Below are 19,379 nucleotides of genomic sequence, written 5' to 3' on the forward strand. Positions count from 1 at the left end.
ATAAATGACAAATTGTATTTACTATCAATGGTTTGCATATTAATTAAATAAACCTAGATCTTTAAAGGAGTGAGTAATGTTATAAAAACTGTAACAGTTATCCAATCCATTTGGACTGTGATAGTTTAGTGATGAAACTATTTGTTAAATCAGTTAAATCAAGTTTAAGCAATTGCCTTCACCGATTTACTGTTTAACCATTAATCAAAACTTTGTTTTAAAAAGTAATTACACACAAGTTTTAACCAATAATCAATCATAATTAGACTATGAAACTTTAGGCCATTGCATCTACTTAATCGGTTCAATCTTACAAACTTTGTTCAAACTTTTGTTATGGATTAGTGAAAACAGTGGAAGTGGAAACATGTCACCTTATATAATACGAAGACCTAAATTCAAATTCAACATTAAAACTTTCAATACATACTCCTTAACACCCTTTAATAAACAACCAAGTTACAATGTTTAGTCTCGTATTAATTCATAAATAGATTTTACATAAATTATTTAATAAAAACTTTAACTCGGTTATTTGATTGTAAACTATTCCAAAATTGACAAATGGACTAAAATGAAAACATCAGAATTAAACTTAAAAAAAAAAAAAAAAAAAAAAAAAAAAAAAAAAAAAACTCAAACTTATAAGTAAGAGTAACAATAGGACAAGACTAGACTTTGAATATATGGATCAAACTTGTTTTATAAAATTAATGGTTAAATTTATTATATTACTTATTATAATATCTTTTTATAGGTCTCACATGACCTTTTTAAAATTTGACAAGTCCTGTTAATCTATTTAAAATCTTATTTTATAATTAGTATATTAAAAAGTTTATTGTGTATTAACAACGTTAAATATATCAATAAACTTGAGTTCATATGAATAAGGAATATAAAACATTTTAAGTATAGTAAAAATATAAAAAAAAAATATATATTGATAATTTGAATTTTTGCATTATAAATTTATTTATTTACTTGTATTATTTATAATGTTATATATATATATATATTATTTATTATTATATTATAGATAAATAGATTGGTCTATCAAATCTAACTGACTTTTTTTTAATAAACTTGAGTCCAATCTTTTTAAATAAATAGACTTTTAGAAGTCTAAGCCTAACTTTCTTATTAAATAAGTTGGGTTGGGTCATATTTTAAATAAGTCAAATAATAAGCTCATATTTAAGATTTGATCTATTTTCATCCTTACTTATAAGTGTTAAAAATAAAAAATAAAATAAAAACTGAGGGACAAAAATTGAGAAAGCATACTTACAAAGACTAAACTCATATCTAAACCTAAATTATATGAATTGTCATGTATATTAAGTTTTGTTTTACAATTTTTTTCCTTTAAAATGTTATACTAAATTTAAGTTAAATTTATTTAAATTTCAATTTATAATCTTAATTAATATAACATATCAAATTGAAAATATTTTTAAAAGACTTAGATATAAATTTAGTCTCATTTAAATTTTATCAATTTTGATCTCCATAAGCTTTTTTTCTTTTCTTTTTTTTTTTCATTTTTAGTCCCTTGTAAGATTGTACTATTCCAATTTTAGTCCCATTAATAAGATGCCAATTTTTTCACTTTAGTTCCACGTAACTTAAATAACTAAAAATGAACAAAAAAAAAAAACTTACGTCGACTAAAATTCGACCAACACAAACTTAGCTAGAGACACCAAAACTTGAAAATTAAGAGCAAAGTTGGGTGGACTAGAAATGAAAAATAATACTTGTAAGGACCAAAATTTTAAAACCAAAACTTAGATGGACTAAATTTATATTTAATCTCTTTAAAATAAACTAATCAAAATTTAATATAAATAAAATGTTATAAATTATCTATTATTTTAACATGTACAAGATAAATATTTATTTCATATAACAAAAATTTATAATGAATAAATAATTTGTAATATATAAATTATATTATTATTAATATATAATAAAAAATTCTTTAACATATAAATTATATATTTTTTATTTATGTGAGAGCATTTCAAATGAAAAACTTCTGAAAATGACCCTAAACCCTAACACCACACCCCCCAACACACACACAGATGTGTGAGAAAAGTATTTGAAAACATGGTCATTAAATAGTAGTTTCTAAAAATGTTTTTATGGAAGATAATTATTTGAACTAATATAAAGAAACAATTTGTGAGGAATTTATGAGGGACTTGTTTTCCTAGATTCGCGAGGAATATATCATCTTATTTGTGAGGAATTTGTTCCCCTTGCTATCTTTTGGGAGATTTGTAAGGGAAGTACCGCATAGTTCATTCATGAGGAGTTTTCGATGAGAAAAACTCATCACTGGATAAAGGTTCATTTTTTAACTTTAGCTAACAATTTTACAAGGATTTTGTCCAATGCTAAAGATGATTGCAAAGTTTACACTATTTAGCATGGGAGTAAATAGGAAATTGTTGCACACAAATTAGCAAAGGCATAAAGAAAAACTCTTATCCTTCCCTAATTAGTGACAGAGTTGTGTGAGATTATTTTCCTCACTAATTCGCAGATTTTGTGTAGTGTTTATTTTTTAGAACGTTGTTATTAGCTATTAAAGCATATAGTGTGTCTATAAAGTTTTGACGTCGTAAATCCATAATAGCAATTTAAATCATATTATCTGATATTGTTGCAAGGTGAAAGTGTTAGTGAAACTTAGAATTATGAAAGTAAAAAAATCAAACCTTTAATTTTATGAGACTAAAAACCAAACTTTTGAATTTTATGAGGATTAAAACAAAATTATTGAAATTTATAAAGACTAAAATTAAACTATTATAATTTATAGGAACTAAAATCAAACTTTAAACATTTTGTTAAGAAAAAAAGAAAACAGAAAGAAAATTTACCACTTGACAACCCTCCATGTAATAAAAATAAATAAATAAATAAAAATCTACATGTGAAGTGGTGATGTGTAACTCCATTAGTCATGTCAACACTGATATGATAGAGTTAAACATTTGGATAAAAAAAATAACATGTTATAAAAGAAAGTAAAAAAGAGAGAATAGACAATATGAGATGGAAAATAGAATCTGACTTGTGTATTATCTTTGGGAGAGAACTAACCTATTTATAAGTACATATGGTAACTAAACAATTATACAATAAAGGGAATAATACGTAACGAAAACATAAATGGTAATGATTGATAATGAATATTGGCATCCACTAATTAAGCCACTAATTATTATTCATAACAGTTTTGTATTTTTTGAGACCAAATCCAAATGAAAAATTTTAAAGGAAAAAAATGATGAATTTGATAAATTTTAGCGGGGAAAAATTAAAAAAAAAATTTCAAGATCCATTTTAGTTCTTTATTTTTTATATTTAGATCACTTTTATCCTTTTAAACAATGATTATTTTCAATTTTGAAACATAATTTTGAACTCCCATGACTGATTTAAAACATGAAACTTAAAATTTATTAGATTCACTAACCTGAAAAATGTAGAATCCAATTGATGCCCAACCCAAAGTTTAAAATGTCATAAACCTGATGAAAATTGAGTGAAAATGATTGTAACAGAAAATCAAGAAATTAAAAAAAAACTAAAAAAAATTATTTTATTTTAAAGATGCTCTTGAAATTTATTTTTTATGCAAGTTTTACTATATATATATATATATATATATATATTTGTTTTTATTTAAAAATTAATTAAATTTCATAATTTTCATATCGATTTAATGAAAAAGTTTCATGTCTTAAATTAATTAAAAAATAATTCAAAATTCTTATATAAAATCAAAAACTTTCATAATTTCAAAAATATTAAATTGATTCAAATTTTAAAGATAAATAACCGAAATGAATATTTTGAAAGATAAAAGATCACAATAAATCATTAAAATAGAAAGTCATAAATCTAATTTAACTTATATATTAATGTCACTCTTGCAACTTGAAAGGAGTTAAGATCTTAATTTAAAATTATGCTCGCTCGTAACACAATTTATACAATGATTATCCAACACTAGTTCTTATTTTAAATATTTATTTTCTTCATGAAATACTCATGAGTTGATTTTGCTATATTTTCTCATGATTTGCTTCAAAAACAATATTTTCTCATGATGACTAGGTTTTATACATTTATGTGTGTCTTTAATAAGATTCCTAACCTACTATAAATAGATGTATACATGATTTGATTATTGTGTCAACATATATGGTTGGTTTAATTCCAAATTCATTTTTTCCTCTAAAGTTAAGTAGATATGATAAATTATAACTTTTACGTTAAATTTTACTTCAATTTACTAATTTTAAGTGATTTTTTTCTAAATATAAATCACATTACTCGAACTCACTATAAAGTAAAATCAATTGTACAAACTCGTTAAGTTCATTCAAACACATGCAATTTTATAAACAATAACTGCCTTCATTTTATAAACATCCACCTTAACGTACAACAAGGATGAAACATCCACCAAGGAAGAAGACAACAACTGTTTAAGATTTGGAAACAAGGCTTGTTGAGTCAACCAAAAATAAAAAATAAAAGGCTACTTTCTATGTTAGTCATGAACAACATAGAAAGTTAACTTTTTTATGTCTATTCTTTATGTGATATAGAATGTTAGAATGAAACATTAAAAGTTATTTTTAACTATCATAAAAGACATTAGTGTAAGGTTGAAAATATTACCTCAAGATGGAAAATAATTCAAATTTTTAATTTTAAATATCTAAAATATTGTTAAGATATAAAAAAAATATTATTTATCTTTAAGATATTGTTTAAAATTAAAAATATTATATTTTTTTTAGAGATTTATTTCCTTTTTTAAGATTAGGATGTTAAGTCAATAAATAAAGATTTTTGAGATTAAAAAATCTTCAAACATGTAAAGGGGGTTAAGTGAGGGAGGGTGTAAAACTCCTCAAATTTGATAAGTTAGTGGTTGCACTTCATGACACTTCCAATAATGACACTTCACTTAACTCCGTGTTGATCAAAGAATCTTTCACCAGTTAGAATCCTCTATTGGTAGCCTTTTTTAAGATGTTAGTATACATTTAAGATCAACGCCTGGTCCCATAAACCAAAGCAAGACTTTTCAACATTTTTTTTCTGACTCACTTTCTACAAAATTGTCCAAAAAGTCATTTACCCCTAAATTACTCCAAGTCAAGCATACTTAACTGCGAAGTTCTTAAATGATGATCTACTAAAAAGTAGATACATTTTGTTAGTATAAGTAGTACTAATGAATTTCTTTAATCTATATATCATCAACTACTCAGTCTCATACCCATATAAATTTCTAGATCCCTCTCATTCCAATATGTCCAAGTCATAATAGAGGGGGCTATATAAAGGAATATTTAAAAAGTTTCGCTAAAAAATTTATGAAGAAAGGGTTTGCTAAGTTTCATTAAAAAAAACTTGTGAATGAAGGTTTATCATGTTTCATCAGAAAACTTATGAAGGAGGCTTTGTCAAGTTTCACCAAAAAACTTGTATTGAAAGTTTTTGAGTTTAGTTCATAAAACTTGAGAGGAGAGATTTTCAACTTTCATCTGTAAAGCTTGAAGAGAGAATTTTCATAAATATATGTAATATATTTAAGATAATGAATAGTTATGGACATAAGCATGAGGGGTGGAATCATGTTAAATAATTTTTTTTGTGATCTTTCTTTAATCCTTTATGGCCTTTTTTTGTGTTTTCTAGCTCATTGTTGTGCATAAAGAAAAAATAAAAGTTTTGTTTTTCCCAACAATGGTATCAGAGCTCATGATTTATACATCATAGTGACTTATCACATGAGTGTTGAAGTACAATGAAATTGATGGTGTATCTAGTGTGGAAAGTCTTGGCAGTGTGGAACTCAAACAACATGTTCTATTGGTAGTAGCTAACAACAATACAAGTTCATCCGATACTCACAAAGTGGAGACAAAAAGTACTGTAGAGAAAAAGATGATTGTGATGAGCATCCATGATAATAAGAAGATCAAGTTTGAAAATTTTAATTAAGGGAGGAATTATCGAGAAAACAATTTAAATTTTCAATCTCAATTCTCTAAGATATTGTTTTGATATATGAAGATATTATTTATTTTTAAGATATTGTTTAAAATTAAAAATATTGTATTTATTTTATGAGTTTGTTTTCTTTTTTAAAGATTAGGATGTCAGGTCAATAAATAAAGTTAGTGTTTTAAGTGAGAGAGGGTCATATAAAGGATGATTATCAAGTTTCATTAGAAAACTTGTAGAGGAGGGGCTTACCAAGTTTCGCAAGAAAACTTGTGAAAGGGGGTTTGCTAAGTTTTGCTAGAAAACTTATATTAAGGGTTTCCAAGTTTCATCCATAAAACATATGAGGAGTGGTTTTCAAGTTTCATCTGTTAGAAGGGAGGATTTTCAAAAATATATGTAATACATTTGAGATAATGAATATCCTTGAAGGTATAGACATGATGGGCCAAATCACATTAGAAAAAATTGTGTCATCTTTCTTTAATCTATTATGGCATTTTTGTGAGTTCTCTCATCATTGTGCGTAAAGAATAAAAAAAGTATTTTTTTTGTTCCCAACACTCCACCACCTCTCACATTCAACCTAAATAACTAGGGGTGTGCAAAAAATCCAAATTGATCCAAACCAATCCGATCCTCATTGAAAAATCCGATCCATTTTGAAAAAAATTCGAACCGATCCACTTTATGAAACCGATTCAAATATCCGATCCATTTTTACAAAATGGATCGGTTCAGTTTTTAAAATAAAAGAAAACCAATCCATATGAGTAAAAAATGGATAACCGCACCGCACCGAACCGATCCAATTTCAAAAAAAGCGATCCATATTTTGAAAAAACCAAACTAATTCACTTTATAAAAAAATGGATCAGTTAACCGATCCACTTTTATAAAACGATTCGGTTCGGTTCGGATTTTAAAAAAAATGATCGATGAACACCCCAATAAATAACAACACAAATAAACCCAAACTCATAATAATCAACCCAAAAATTGAATAACATACAGTGAAAAAATAATAGAACAAGCATCCAACATCAATGAACAATGAAGATTAAGGGAGTCAAAATGTACCTACACGAGAGATTGAAGATAGACAACAAACATTGGAGAAATGGGACGAGAGCAAAGTCAAGAACCCCACCAAGTCTCGTCAACACTAAATACTTCAATAGGAAAGAGGATGACAAGATTCATAGGATTCTAGAAAAGGTCACTAGAGGTTTTAGAGTGAACTGAAACAAGAGCATGAAGAAGAAACGGCACCCTTGGTGTAACATTATGTTGTACTTGTTGTTTATTTTAAATTTCAATAATTAATTGATTTATGAAAATGTGATGTTTGGATGTTTTTAGAACTCTAAGACATTACGAATTATTAAATAATTAGTTGTTTAGAGTTGTTTTGTGTTGAGGTTAAGGTTGACCAAATTTTGGAGAAAGTATATAAGGTTTTACGAGAACTTGATATTCATAAGTTCATTTCTCAAAGTTGTTAAAAAGAAGTTATAGAAAGATAAACTCTAGAACAAAAAAAGAGATTATTCTTTCTTTTGAATTCTTAGAAGTGTCCCCATCCTTCACTGAAACGGAGATTGTAGTAAATGAGTTAAGATTTGAAGTTGAAGAGTTGAGAATCAGTAGAAGGAGTCATTGTACGAATAAAGTTTGGGGTCTCAAGGTTTTCTTCTTCCTTTTTTCTTATTTCTAGAAGATTTAAGGTAAGGGAAACTTGTAATTTATCATGTTTAAAATGACATTTGTATTGAATTTGAAATATTGAAATCTTTGTATTCTATGTTGTTGGGTTTTCTTGGTGTTGGAAGAGCAATTGGTGATCATAGATCATGTTATTGTTGCATGTTGATTATCTTGGTGATTCTGAGTTATTTAAGAACAACAAAGATTAAATTGAAGATTACATGTTGATTTAGTAAGGATTGATGGCTAAATGCATAGAGAGAAGTTGGATTATTTGGGTGAGAACCCTATTGTCACCCAGTGAGCATTATTCATGGTAGGGATGATAAAATGGGTCTTGACCTACGAGCTAGCTCATTGGCTCATCAAAAATTAGTGGGCCATGTTTGGCATACTAACCTGCTAGCTCGCCTATCTTTTTTATTATTTTATTTTTAATATTGAGTTTAAATGAGTCGCATGAGATTTATTATATAAGTAATTTATAATTTGTTGTACAACAAATATGTTATGCATGTGATTTATTTTATTATATATAATTTAAGATTTTTTGTGCAACAAAATTGTTAAAAAATTTATTATTATTATTATTATTATTATTATTATTATTATTATTATATTATTATTATTATTATTATTAATATTATTATTATTATTATTATTATTATATTATTATTATTATTATTACATATCTATTTTGATATTTAAAAAAATTGATATTTGTTATGTAACAAATCAAAACAAATATGTTGTTATTCGATATTTATTTTATTATTTAGGTACACTAACTTATGTGAATCCTTTAGATATCAAGAAAGAAATATGTTGGAAGAGGTCCCCTAAATAAATATGCAAACTTTTTTATTTTTTATTTTTTGCTAGTTAGTCAACCCATCCTTAGGCAAGACGAGCCAGGATATCTTACTCTAACAAGGTGGGCCTAAACAGTTCAAACGGATCTGTTTTTCCACTCCTAATTTATGGCGCCCAGTGCCAGTTCAAGAACTAATGAACATTTGCCTAGAATTATACCCTCACGCAATGATATATGTGTCACCAAGTAAGAAAAATATTTTATGGCTAATCTCGCCCGACGAGACATATCGCGCCCAACGAACCCATATATTAAGGGTCTTTGTTGCCTAATGAGATATGTCCGCCCAACAAGAATATCCACAGTGGAGGTGGAATGCTTAGTAAGCTCTTGATCACCCAACGACAAAGTTCCAAACTAGTTTGGCTACTCGACGAACAAAAAGCCTTCCTAGAGAGAAAAATGGCAAAGTGTTTCCCTTGTTGAGTAGAGTAATGTCGCCTAACGAGGAATTTTAGAGAGCTCAATTTGCCCAACGAGAATACTTTCACCTATCAAGAGCCCTATTTTGGTGACTTATATATTTAATGCTATTATATGATATAATGAGGTGATATGTTGAACCATCATGTAACTATGTTGTAATATGTTGGTTTGATTGATGAATCATGTTGTACAAGGTTGCAAATGAAGTATATTGAGTTTTTTAGTTGAACTAGAAGATATTCTAGTATTGTATAAGTTATGTTAATGAGTTGAGATGTTGTGTTGAGAAGAAGCATGATGCATGTTGTTGAATTATGTTGTTAAGTTGTGTTTGTTGAGTTGTGTTGTAGAGACTTGTCAGATCATTATATTTGAAATGGTAAAATTTGATATTCTATATTGGTTGTTGTTTAACCAATGTAGTATATCACTTTCTACATTGGTTAAGAGTTGAAGTGATGTAGAAAGTGTTGTACCATATTGATTAAATAGGAAAATATTATAGTTTAATTGACATTATTTTCAAAAAAATATTATTATCACTACAAGAAATGTTACATATAATGATATATAAAAAGTGTATTCGTAGATACAATATATGTAGGTATAAATCAATTTGATATACACATACACACAATTTAAATATTGATTTTAAATGAGATCAAATAATATTTTTTTATCATTATAGTATATATCTACACTTTTTAACAATATATCAACATACATTATATTCATAATGTAAATAAAAATAATTTTTAATGTCAAATATTATATCATTATAGGATTAATGTTATTACAAGTCAATTGTTATGCAATGTGTGCAACATATTACATAAATTCGTATGCTAGTGGTGAAGGGGATTTTCATAAATATAAAAAACATAGTTAAATTAGGGGTTTTATATCACTAAAAATGTTATTTTAGTATTATTAAAATACAAAAGAATCCGCATAATATAAAATTTGGTGATCAGTTTTAAGTCTAAATCAGATGATTACTATTCTTTTTTTGGTTCTTTAAAAGCACTAGTAAAGAACTATAATGATGTTTTCTTCTTTTTCTTTTTTCTAATTTTTACAGAAAAAGTGGACGAATAAGATGTCACGTATAACTTTTTATTCATAAGATTACATCTTCTACGCTAATCTCCATATATAACAAATATCACGTAGCTTTCATGGTTTTCAATCAAGATCAACAGAGTGCATTTACATAAGCTTATAAAGAAAATGCTTTAATGATATTGCCATTTACATGGTTTTCTTTTCCTTTTTCTTTTTCTCTAGAACTAGTTTCAACGTAATAGTATAATATATAAGGCACTATAATAATACTCCTTTATTTTAATTAATTTTTGGTCCCTTCTTTCAGAAAAGTTTACGTCGACAAAATTGAGTCAGTACCTACCAATGTCTATCACTCAATATGTCAGTTAGTATTTAAGTCGATACATATTTACGTATTTATTAACATGTATAACTTTCTATCTGCATAATTTCTTTATTCGCTGAAAATTTAGTTCCTGACAAATATGACACTGTTCTTATCTCCATCGGGTTCTAGAGATTCTTTTTTCAATTATATATCTTTACAGTTTTGCTTGCTGTCCGTGCATATGTTTACAGTTTTTCAGAAAGAAATTAAACTATACATACAGTGTTAATATACTCATGTTATTACACATGTTACACTACTAATTAAGGATGATGAAAATATTCAATTAACGAATTACAAAGACTATATATATATATATGCGTGTTACTAATCTTAATCATTTGGTTGTAAAAAATTAAAAAAAAAAAATAGGAAATATGTAATTATTTAATATTTTAATTACTGCATACTTGCACCAAGAGAAAAAAATAAGAAAAGAAAGCATATTGAAAGGACACACAACAAACTTGTATTATTATAAGATGCTCGACGGTCCGAACCTTCTGTGGTGCTACATTGCATTCACTCGTGCATTAATCTTAAGATCTGTAACTCGAAGAGCAATTAAATTTGGTGACACCATAGTAAATATGAAGATGGAACCCATTTTTCTTTCCAGTGAGAATTTATTTCAATAGTTATGATTTCGTATTATTGTGTTCAGACCTAGCTAATCAATAAATAGCTAATACAGGAAATAAATATAAGGGAAGATGAGATCATTATTTAGAACATATTAATACATTTTGAATTTCAATAATTTATTATTTCTTTTATTTGTTTACATTTATCCGATTACCTTTTTTTTATTATTATTATTCTCCTTTTTTTTTGGGAATAACCCTTTGTTAGTTATATTTAATTTAGATTAGATGATCTGGAAAAAAAATATTTTTATAAAAATTTATTTAGGGCCCTAAAAATCATCAACAATCTTTTATAAAAAAATTACAATATTCTAGTGCCATGTCTAAAAAAACTAGAATTTTTCTCCTATAAAGTCAGCATCAATATAGTAACTAAGCATGATAAAATCAATAGTTAAGATTTCTACACATTCACAATTTATTATACATGTGTTAGCAACACGTCTACCCAACTTACGTAATCCTATTCAAGTAGAACTATAGAAGTGTATAAAAATATTTATTTTTACTATGACAATATATAATTTTCTGCAAACCGCCCAAAATACCTTACTTACTGTTCCATACGTTGTTTCTCAAACATGCAAAATCAATTTAAATTAGGTCCTATCAAAGTTTACATAATATTAAAAAGTCGAGAAACTTGGTCAACAGTCCAATTTGAATGATTAAAAATATAAAATTGTTCACTTATCAAACGATCAATTTAAAACACCTTTATTGTCTTTTGTAGTAAAAGCGATTTTGTAGTAATTAATTAAGGAACTTAGTTTGACATGATTTCTTGAAAGTAAAGATAGATAACCTGATATAATAAAGAAAAGAAATGAGATTTATTTATTTGGATTTTATTTTATTAATTATTATTATTATTATTATTACTGTCTTTTTTTTTTGGTTAGAGAAAATTGAATAAATTAATTATCAACTTTTATTGAAAGGAAATATGTAGATATCTCATATTGTCTTAACGAACAACAAATTTTATATTTTATCTAAGAAAAATTAATTAAAATACTTTCTCTCCCGTAAATTTAATTAGTAATAAATTAAACTAATTCTTTCCAAAACTATAATTATTTTTAACATGTAAAAAATTCATTATAGATATATTCATTACAAGAAAAATTTTCAAATGTCAAATTACATATTAAGAAAAACTAATATTTATTCAGAAATTAAATCAGTTGAAGATGTGATGATATTGATCTTATTGTGGTGCTATATGTCAACCTTGTCACAAAAGTTATGTCAGTTTATATAAATATATATAACGCAGAAGCACGTTTCCTGTAGAAATTACATTCATGCGCTCTACCAAACAGTAGTAAATGAATGGAAAAATCAAATGTGAAAATATAGTGAGAGTGCAGGCGCTTGAACCCCACCAAATTAAATTCAACGTCTAATGTGTATATATGTTCTGTGCATAATTCTGCAATGCAAGGCAGCGACAGGTCTTGATTAGTGATACAAATTCTTTTGCTCTTATACATATATGGACCACATACATAGATTTCTCTACAAAAAATGTTCCATATAGTGACATACAAAAAGTGTCACTATAGGTATAATATATGTAGGTATATACCTATTTGACATATAGTTACATATAATTTTAGTGTTGATTTTGAATGAGATTTAACAACATATTTTGTGTGTCACTATAGTCTATACCTACACTCTTTAACAATATACCAACATATATTATATTTATTGTGTGGGTAAAAGTAATTTTTAGTGACACATATTGTGTCACTATAGGGTGTGTGTCACTATACGACAATTTTCTTGTAAGTGGATGCTATTATGAAATATCATAATATATATATATATATATATATATATATATATATATATATATATATGAAAGTTATTACATACCTTTAAATTAAGATGTATTAGTACAGTCAATTTTTTAACTAATAAAAATGATTGAAGTGTTAACCTTTTCACTTTTAATTAGTATTTTTTCTTTTACATTAAATAATGTGTTCTTAATAAATAGTTGATCTAAGTAATTAATTTATTATTTCTTTTCATCAAATATTGATCCAAATATTTTAAATCATTTTGTGAAAATCAAAATTACTTTGAGAAAAACACAATAAGATTGTATTTGCTTAAGTTGAGGAAGATTTTGTAAAAAAAAATATATATTCTTACTACATCTAAACAATTTGTGTATATATTAAGAATTTTAAGAAAATATATATTGAAATAAAAAATATAAACTGCATTAAAAATCAATCAACTCTAAATCAAATGTTCAAATATTTAAAAAAAAAACAAAAATAGTTCCAAAACCTTTAAATATATAAGGGTAGCATTTAATTTTTCTCTCTCTTTACATATATATATATATATATATATATATATATATAGATAGATAGATAGATAGATAGATAGATATACACACATATATCAATATATGTATATTTACTCTAAGAGTAAGTTTACATAAATTCACTTCACTCAATAATTCATGTTTTATATTAAATTTTAGTGATCCAATCATTAAATTAAAATTTCTTAATGCATCGATTAATTAAGTTTTTAAATTTTTTTTAAAATTTAAAAATTATTTGATACTTCATTATATAAATTTAAATCATCGTATAAAATGATTTTATAATTATCTGTAAATTTGTATTAATGCAATGGAGTATCAAATAGTTTTGAAATGTTTTAAAAATTTACAGTTTGATTTATGCATTAAGAACTTTTAGTTTAATGATTGGATTCTTAAAATTTGATATAGAATATGAATTATTAAGTGAAGTAAGTCTATCAAGACTTATTCTTGTAGTAAGTGGATCACTCACTCTTCTTTCTTTCTTTTTCTCTCTTTCTCTCTTTCTCTCTCTCTATATATATACATACATATATATATATATATATATATATATATATATATACATATGCATATGTGTGTGTGATTTTAGTATGTAAGATGTAGGGGTGAGCATCAATCAAGTTAGGTTAGATTTATTTTTGTTTAAACTTGACCCGAATTTTTGTCATGCCATTTTTTAAAGTCTAAACCAAACTCGATTAAGATCTAAAAATATATGGATAAGGTCAAATTGATTTGACTTTATTATATTATATTAATTTTACCATTACGTATAGTTAAATTATAAAATAAAACATGTGCAAAGCTTAAATTAAGGTATAATTTATAATATGTTTTAAAATAAATAATTACATTATAAATATAAAATTATGTTAAAAAATGTATTACTAAATTTTTAATATTAATACATAATAATTCAAAAATACTTATACTTTAGAAGAGAATACTATATGTCAAACCCGGATATAGGTGCCTCAAAATATAACGAACCTATATTAAAAATGCATCAAATCCAGTTTCAAAGTCCAAGCATATCCAAATCAACCTCAAAATTGATGGGTTGAGTTAGTGGGTTGGATTGAGCAATGCTCAACCCTAATAAGATGAAAGTTTATTCTTACTTAGTATATAAGATTGATGTAATTAATTTTGATCTCTATCAAATATTAAATTTGAAAAGAAGGTTTTAAATGTTTTTTGAAATTTCATTGGACTGCTTTATTTTAATGTACAATATATTATTTAAAATGGAATAAATAATGTATACATTAACAATATTAAATATCTTATTATCATCCAATCATAAATAAATTACTATTTATAGTAACTTTATTAATTTTTATAATATCTACCATAACAATCATACTAAAAATACTTTTTGAAAAGTTGATAATGTAAAAAAGCTAAATTGACACTTATTTAATTCTTTAAAATATTACTAATTTTTTTACTAATAAAATAAATATTTACAAATTACTAGTAATTTTTAGTGTATATAGTTATAAAAATAATATGCATAATTTGATAAATGTATTCATAAAGTTTAACAGAATTATAAAAATAAATTTATAACTATGAAATGTTAATCCACTCGCTATAAGTTCAGTTTAGAGGTGGATGGAAGTAGATAGGGTGGAGTTCTATATGTTCAAACTTTTTTTTATCACCGGTACCAAAAAATAATTATAAATACTCACTTCAATAACTATTTGTATACGCCAAATTTTATGAACTCAATCCTTAAATTGAGAAAACATGTTGAGTATATCAAGTCTAAATAGTTTTATAAAACTTTTAAATTATTTGATTATTTATTAAATAAATTCAATTTAACGTGTGATATATTTGAAATTTAGTGTACATGATTTTTTAGTTATTATTAAAATATTCAATGATCGTGCAACTTAATAACCTCTACACTGGTGTATATATTGGATAGGAAATAGGTGTCAAATATTGGATAGGTGTCAAATCAAGTTAACATGTATGAAGGAAGAGTATTATCTTAAGTACAAGGAATATTTTGTGTATTTTTGTACTTTGATTATGAGAAATACTAGTGTCGTCGTGTTCCTTATAACTTCACCAGTTCTTTAGACTTGATAAAAGTTGATTAGATTAAGGGCACGGTTCAAAACCACGATGACTCTCACTACTTTATTAGTGTGTTAACCATGTAACTTGTATATTTTTGTGTCCTTATTTAACCTTGTAAGGAATAGATCACAACATGATTGGCAAGGAGAGCTGAATATAGAACACAGATAGCTGAAATAGGGTAGCTTAGGGCGTGGGGATATAGTTAGGGAGCAAGGCCGTTATTCTTGACCGAAGATTTCGAGAAGCTCCTTAGTTCTCTTTAAAATATAATATTTGAATTATTAAAATTTAATATAAAAGATAAACTATTAAATAGAATAAGTGAATTTTTCCTATATATAAATATTTTAGTAGAGTCAAGATAATTTATTATTCTATATGTTCTGTACAAAAAATAAATAAATAAATAAGTGAGTCCATAATTATTTATTGTAGAGGATAAAATAAAATAAAAATACTATTTAAAATAAATCATTAGATAGTTAGTAAAATTTTTGGTACTTAAAGAGGGTAAACATTATCAAAATGAGTATCCCCTTATATAATGGTATGTTTTTTTTTCTCTTTATATAAATAAAGAGATACAGGAATCAAATGATATCAATATAATTTTTATTAATTATTATACTATTTAATAACTTTTAATTAAATAATTTTTTAAAATTTTATTATTAGATTGAAGGTTTAATATTATTCGTAAATTATATATATATAAATTTATATTAATTCAAAATAATTTGATACCTTAATAAAATTGACATAATATATACATTTCAAATAATACTAAAATATAAAGACTTTAATTATTTTCAAAATGTTACTTAATTTTAATAAAAAATTTGATATAAACATAAAAGATGGTATAAAGTTATAATTTAACGATTGAATAAATCACATTTAATATAAAGTTATTTTATAGTATAAGTTGTAAAAGTTATATCAGTGTGATTTGATCCCTCTCATATATATATATATATATATATATATATATATATATATATATATATATATATATATATATATATTCAACATTTTATTAAAAAAAAAATTACAAAGTCCCGTATCAAACATTTTATAATGTACATTGTACTTTTAAAAAATTACATTTAATATATATAAGATTTGAATATGCTATTGTTATATCTTAATTTTAAACAAGTGTTTGGCTAAATTACAAACTTGTTTAAAACTTAACATGCAAGATCAGCATATTAGTTAGTTAGTTATAATTCCCTGAGAAAGAAGCCAAGCCTTATATTAGATATGTCATATAATTTGCAACACATGATAGAAACTTTGACATGATATTTAAAGATTTTCCTAAGCTATATCATCTATTCAAAATGAGTATCCATCGTGAATTAGTGATTATATCAAATATTGTTAGTTTTATTTCAGTCACACAGTTGATATATATATATATATATATATATATATATTGGATTACAAAGCAACATTGATAAACAAGTAAAAGCATTCTTTTCGTTGATTTTATACAGGGTTTCAATTTCATATCCTTATAGTATAGATTAATATATTTTTTAATTAAATCTTTTTTAAATTCCACCAATGATACAGTAATCAGTGAATGTGAATTTGAACAAGTTGAAAGCATAATATGAAGATATGATATTATAAAATAATATATATTTCCACTGACTGTCTCTTTCCCACGCAGGTGTCTAAAATTAAGATACGGAACCTCACCCCACAAATACACGTACCGAATCATAACTACTTGCACAGTTGTATGTAATGTATATCCCTCTATATATAACCTTCCTTCCCTACCTTTTCTCCTTCAACTTGCTTACTTTGTCGTTTCTTCTCTTTCACTTCTTCTCTGCAACCTCTAACTTCAACGTTCCAGTACTCATTGCTCCCATAAAAAACAAAATGGGTAGGTCACCATGCTGCGAAAAAGTTGGCTTGAAGAAAGGGCCATGGACTCCCGAGGAGGACCAAAAACTCATGGCTTACATCGAAGAATTTGGCCATGGAAGCTGGCGTGCCTTGCCTGCCAAAGCTGGTATATAACTATATATATCATATTAAGGGTTACAACTTACAAGCTTAGAATAAGAGTTTCTCATAGTGAAACTTGTGTCTGAGTTAATCTATTATTTTGTTTGTTTGAGATAACAATGGGTTTTGTTTTTCACATTTAGGCCTTCAAAGATGTGGGAAAAGCTGCAGACTAAGGTGGACTAACTACCTCCGACCCGACATTAAAAGAGGAAAGTTCAGCTTGCAGGAAGAGCAAACAATCATTCAACTCCATGCCCTTCTTGGAAACAGGTATAGTAAAGTCACTCACACACGACCCATTCTTTAACTAAACTTAACTAGCATACTATATATATATAATTAATTTTAGTATGCACTTTCTTTGGGGCATGCAAGCTTCCCAAGTGGAAAAGTGACACACCAACATGCCATTTATAAGACAATTGTTAAATGTTTGTTTGAGCACAGGTGGTCTGCGATAGCAGCTCAACTTCCGAAGAGAACTGACAACGAGATTAAGAACTACTGGAACACGCACCTGAAGAAGAGGCTAACGCGAATGGGGATAGACCCCACAACGCACAAGCCCAAGAGCGACGCACTCGGAGGCTCGGCTGGTGGTGGTTGCCACTCCAAGGACGCAGCCAACCTCAGCCACATGGCTCAGTGGGAGAGTGCTCGCCTCGAGGCCGAAGCAAGGTTGGTTCGAGAGTCCAAGTTGCAAGTCCAGAACAACCTCGGATCCTGCTCCAACGCCACGCAACCTGCGAGACTCGTCCTCAACAAAATCACCACACACCAACCCTCTCTCCCACCCTGTCTTGACATCCTCAAGGCGTGGCAAAGCTCTTGGTCCAAACCACAACCAACCACCAAAGATCACAACAACACCAAAATGATGCATGCCATGTACGCCATGATGCTATCCACCGACGACACCCTCGAGTCTCCAACCTCCACCTTGTGCTTCCCAGGAACAACAACAACAGCAACAACCACCACCACCACCGTGCTTCCTGTCCCCCACAACAACATTGGAGTTTTGTTCAATGAAAACAACAACATGCTTAACGATGCCGCCACCATGTTGCACTTGCAAGACGATGATATCATGGCAGCGGTGGAAGCTTTCACTTCCAGTACTACAGGTTACAACGACGAACACGACAACGATAATGACAACGACAACAATAACAACAACAACGTTATCGTTGTTCCTCCCACGCTCTCCAACAGTGTTGTCCTCGAAGGACTCAACGGTAATGATAATAATGCTTTGGTTTATGACTCCAACGATAACTTGGGTACGGAGGAGGAGAACATGGCAATGATCAACGGGGACGGAAGCCTCTGCAACGTAAACCTCGACGAGAATAATAAGCATTACTGGAATAACATATTTAATTTGGTTAACGACACGCTTTCTGATTCCTCTGTCTTTTGACACGGTCGCGTGTGGAGCTAGCTAGTTAGTTAGTGAGATTAGTAGTAGCTTTTGCTATAGGACTTTAGGTTAATTAAATCATAGTAATAATCATAATGTCTCCAAAATAAGTATGCATGTAACCATGATCATTCTTGTCCAAAATGGATCTTATGTGTTAGAAGTAACCGTTGAGTTGAGTGTGTAAAAGTAAAAGTAAAAGTAAAGGTAACCCCTCTTTCTATTTAGCTTAATTTGTTCTAGGATGTGGACTCACCCATTTTCTTGGGAGTATCCATTTCACAAGAGACAAAATCAAATACTAGTAACTATTTTTTTAATTAATTAATTAATGTACT

At 27.0% G+C, this 19,379-nt stretch overlaps 1 protein-coding gene across 1 annotated transcript; it reads left to right on the forward strand.

Moving 5' to 3' along the window:
• The first annotated feature begins 17,351 nt into the window (after positions 1-17,351).
• On the forward strand, positions 17,352-19,326 carry LOC109794363 (transcription factor MYB16). The gene is made up of 3 exons (XM_020353810.3): positions 17,352-17,619; positions 17,759-17,888; positions 18,066-19,326. Exons 1-3 carry the CDS (start codon positions 17,487-17,489, stop codon positions 19,039-19,041), a joined length of 1,239 nt encoding a protein of 412 aa, XP_020209399.1. The 5' UTR covers positions 17,352-17,486; the 3' UTR covers positions 19,042-19,326.
• Positions 19,327-19,379: the final 53 nt, after the last annotated feature.

This window comes from Cajanus cajan, chromosome 3 (genome assembly GCF_000230855.2).
Source record: "Cajanus cajan strain Asha chromosome 3, NIPB_CcT2T_4, whole genome shotgun sequence".
In the NCBI taxonomy this organism is placed as follows: Eukaryota; Viridiplantae; Streptophyta; class Magnoliopsida; order Fabales; family Fabaceae; genus Cajanus; species Cajanus cajan.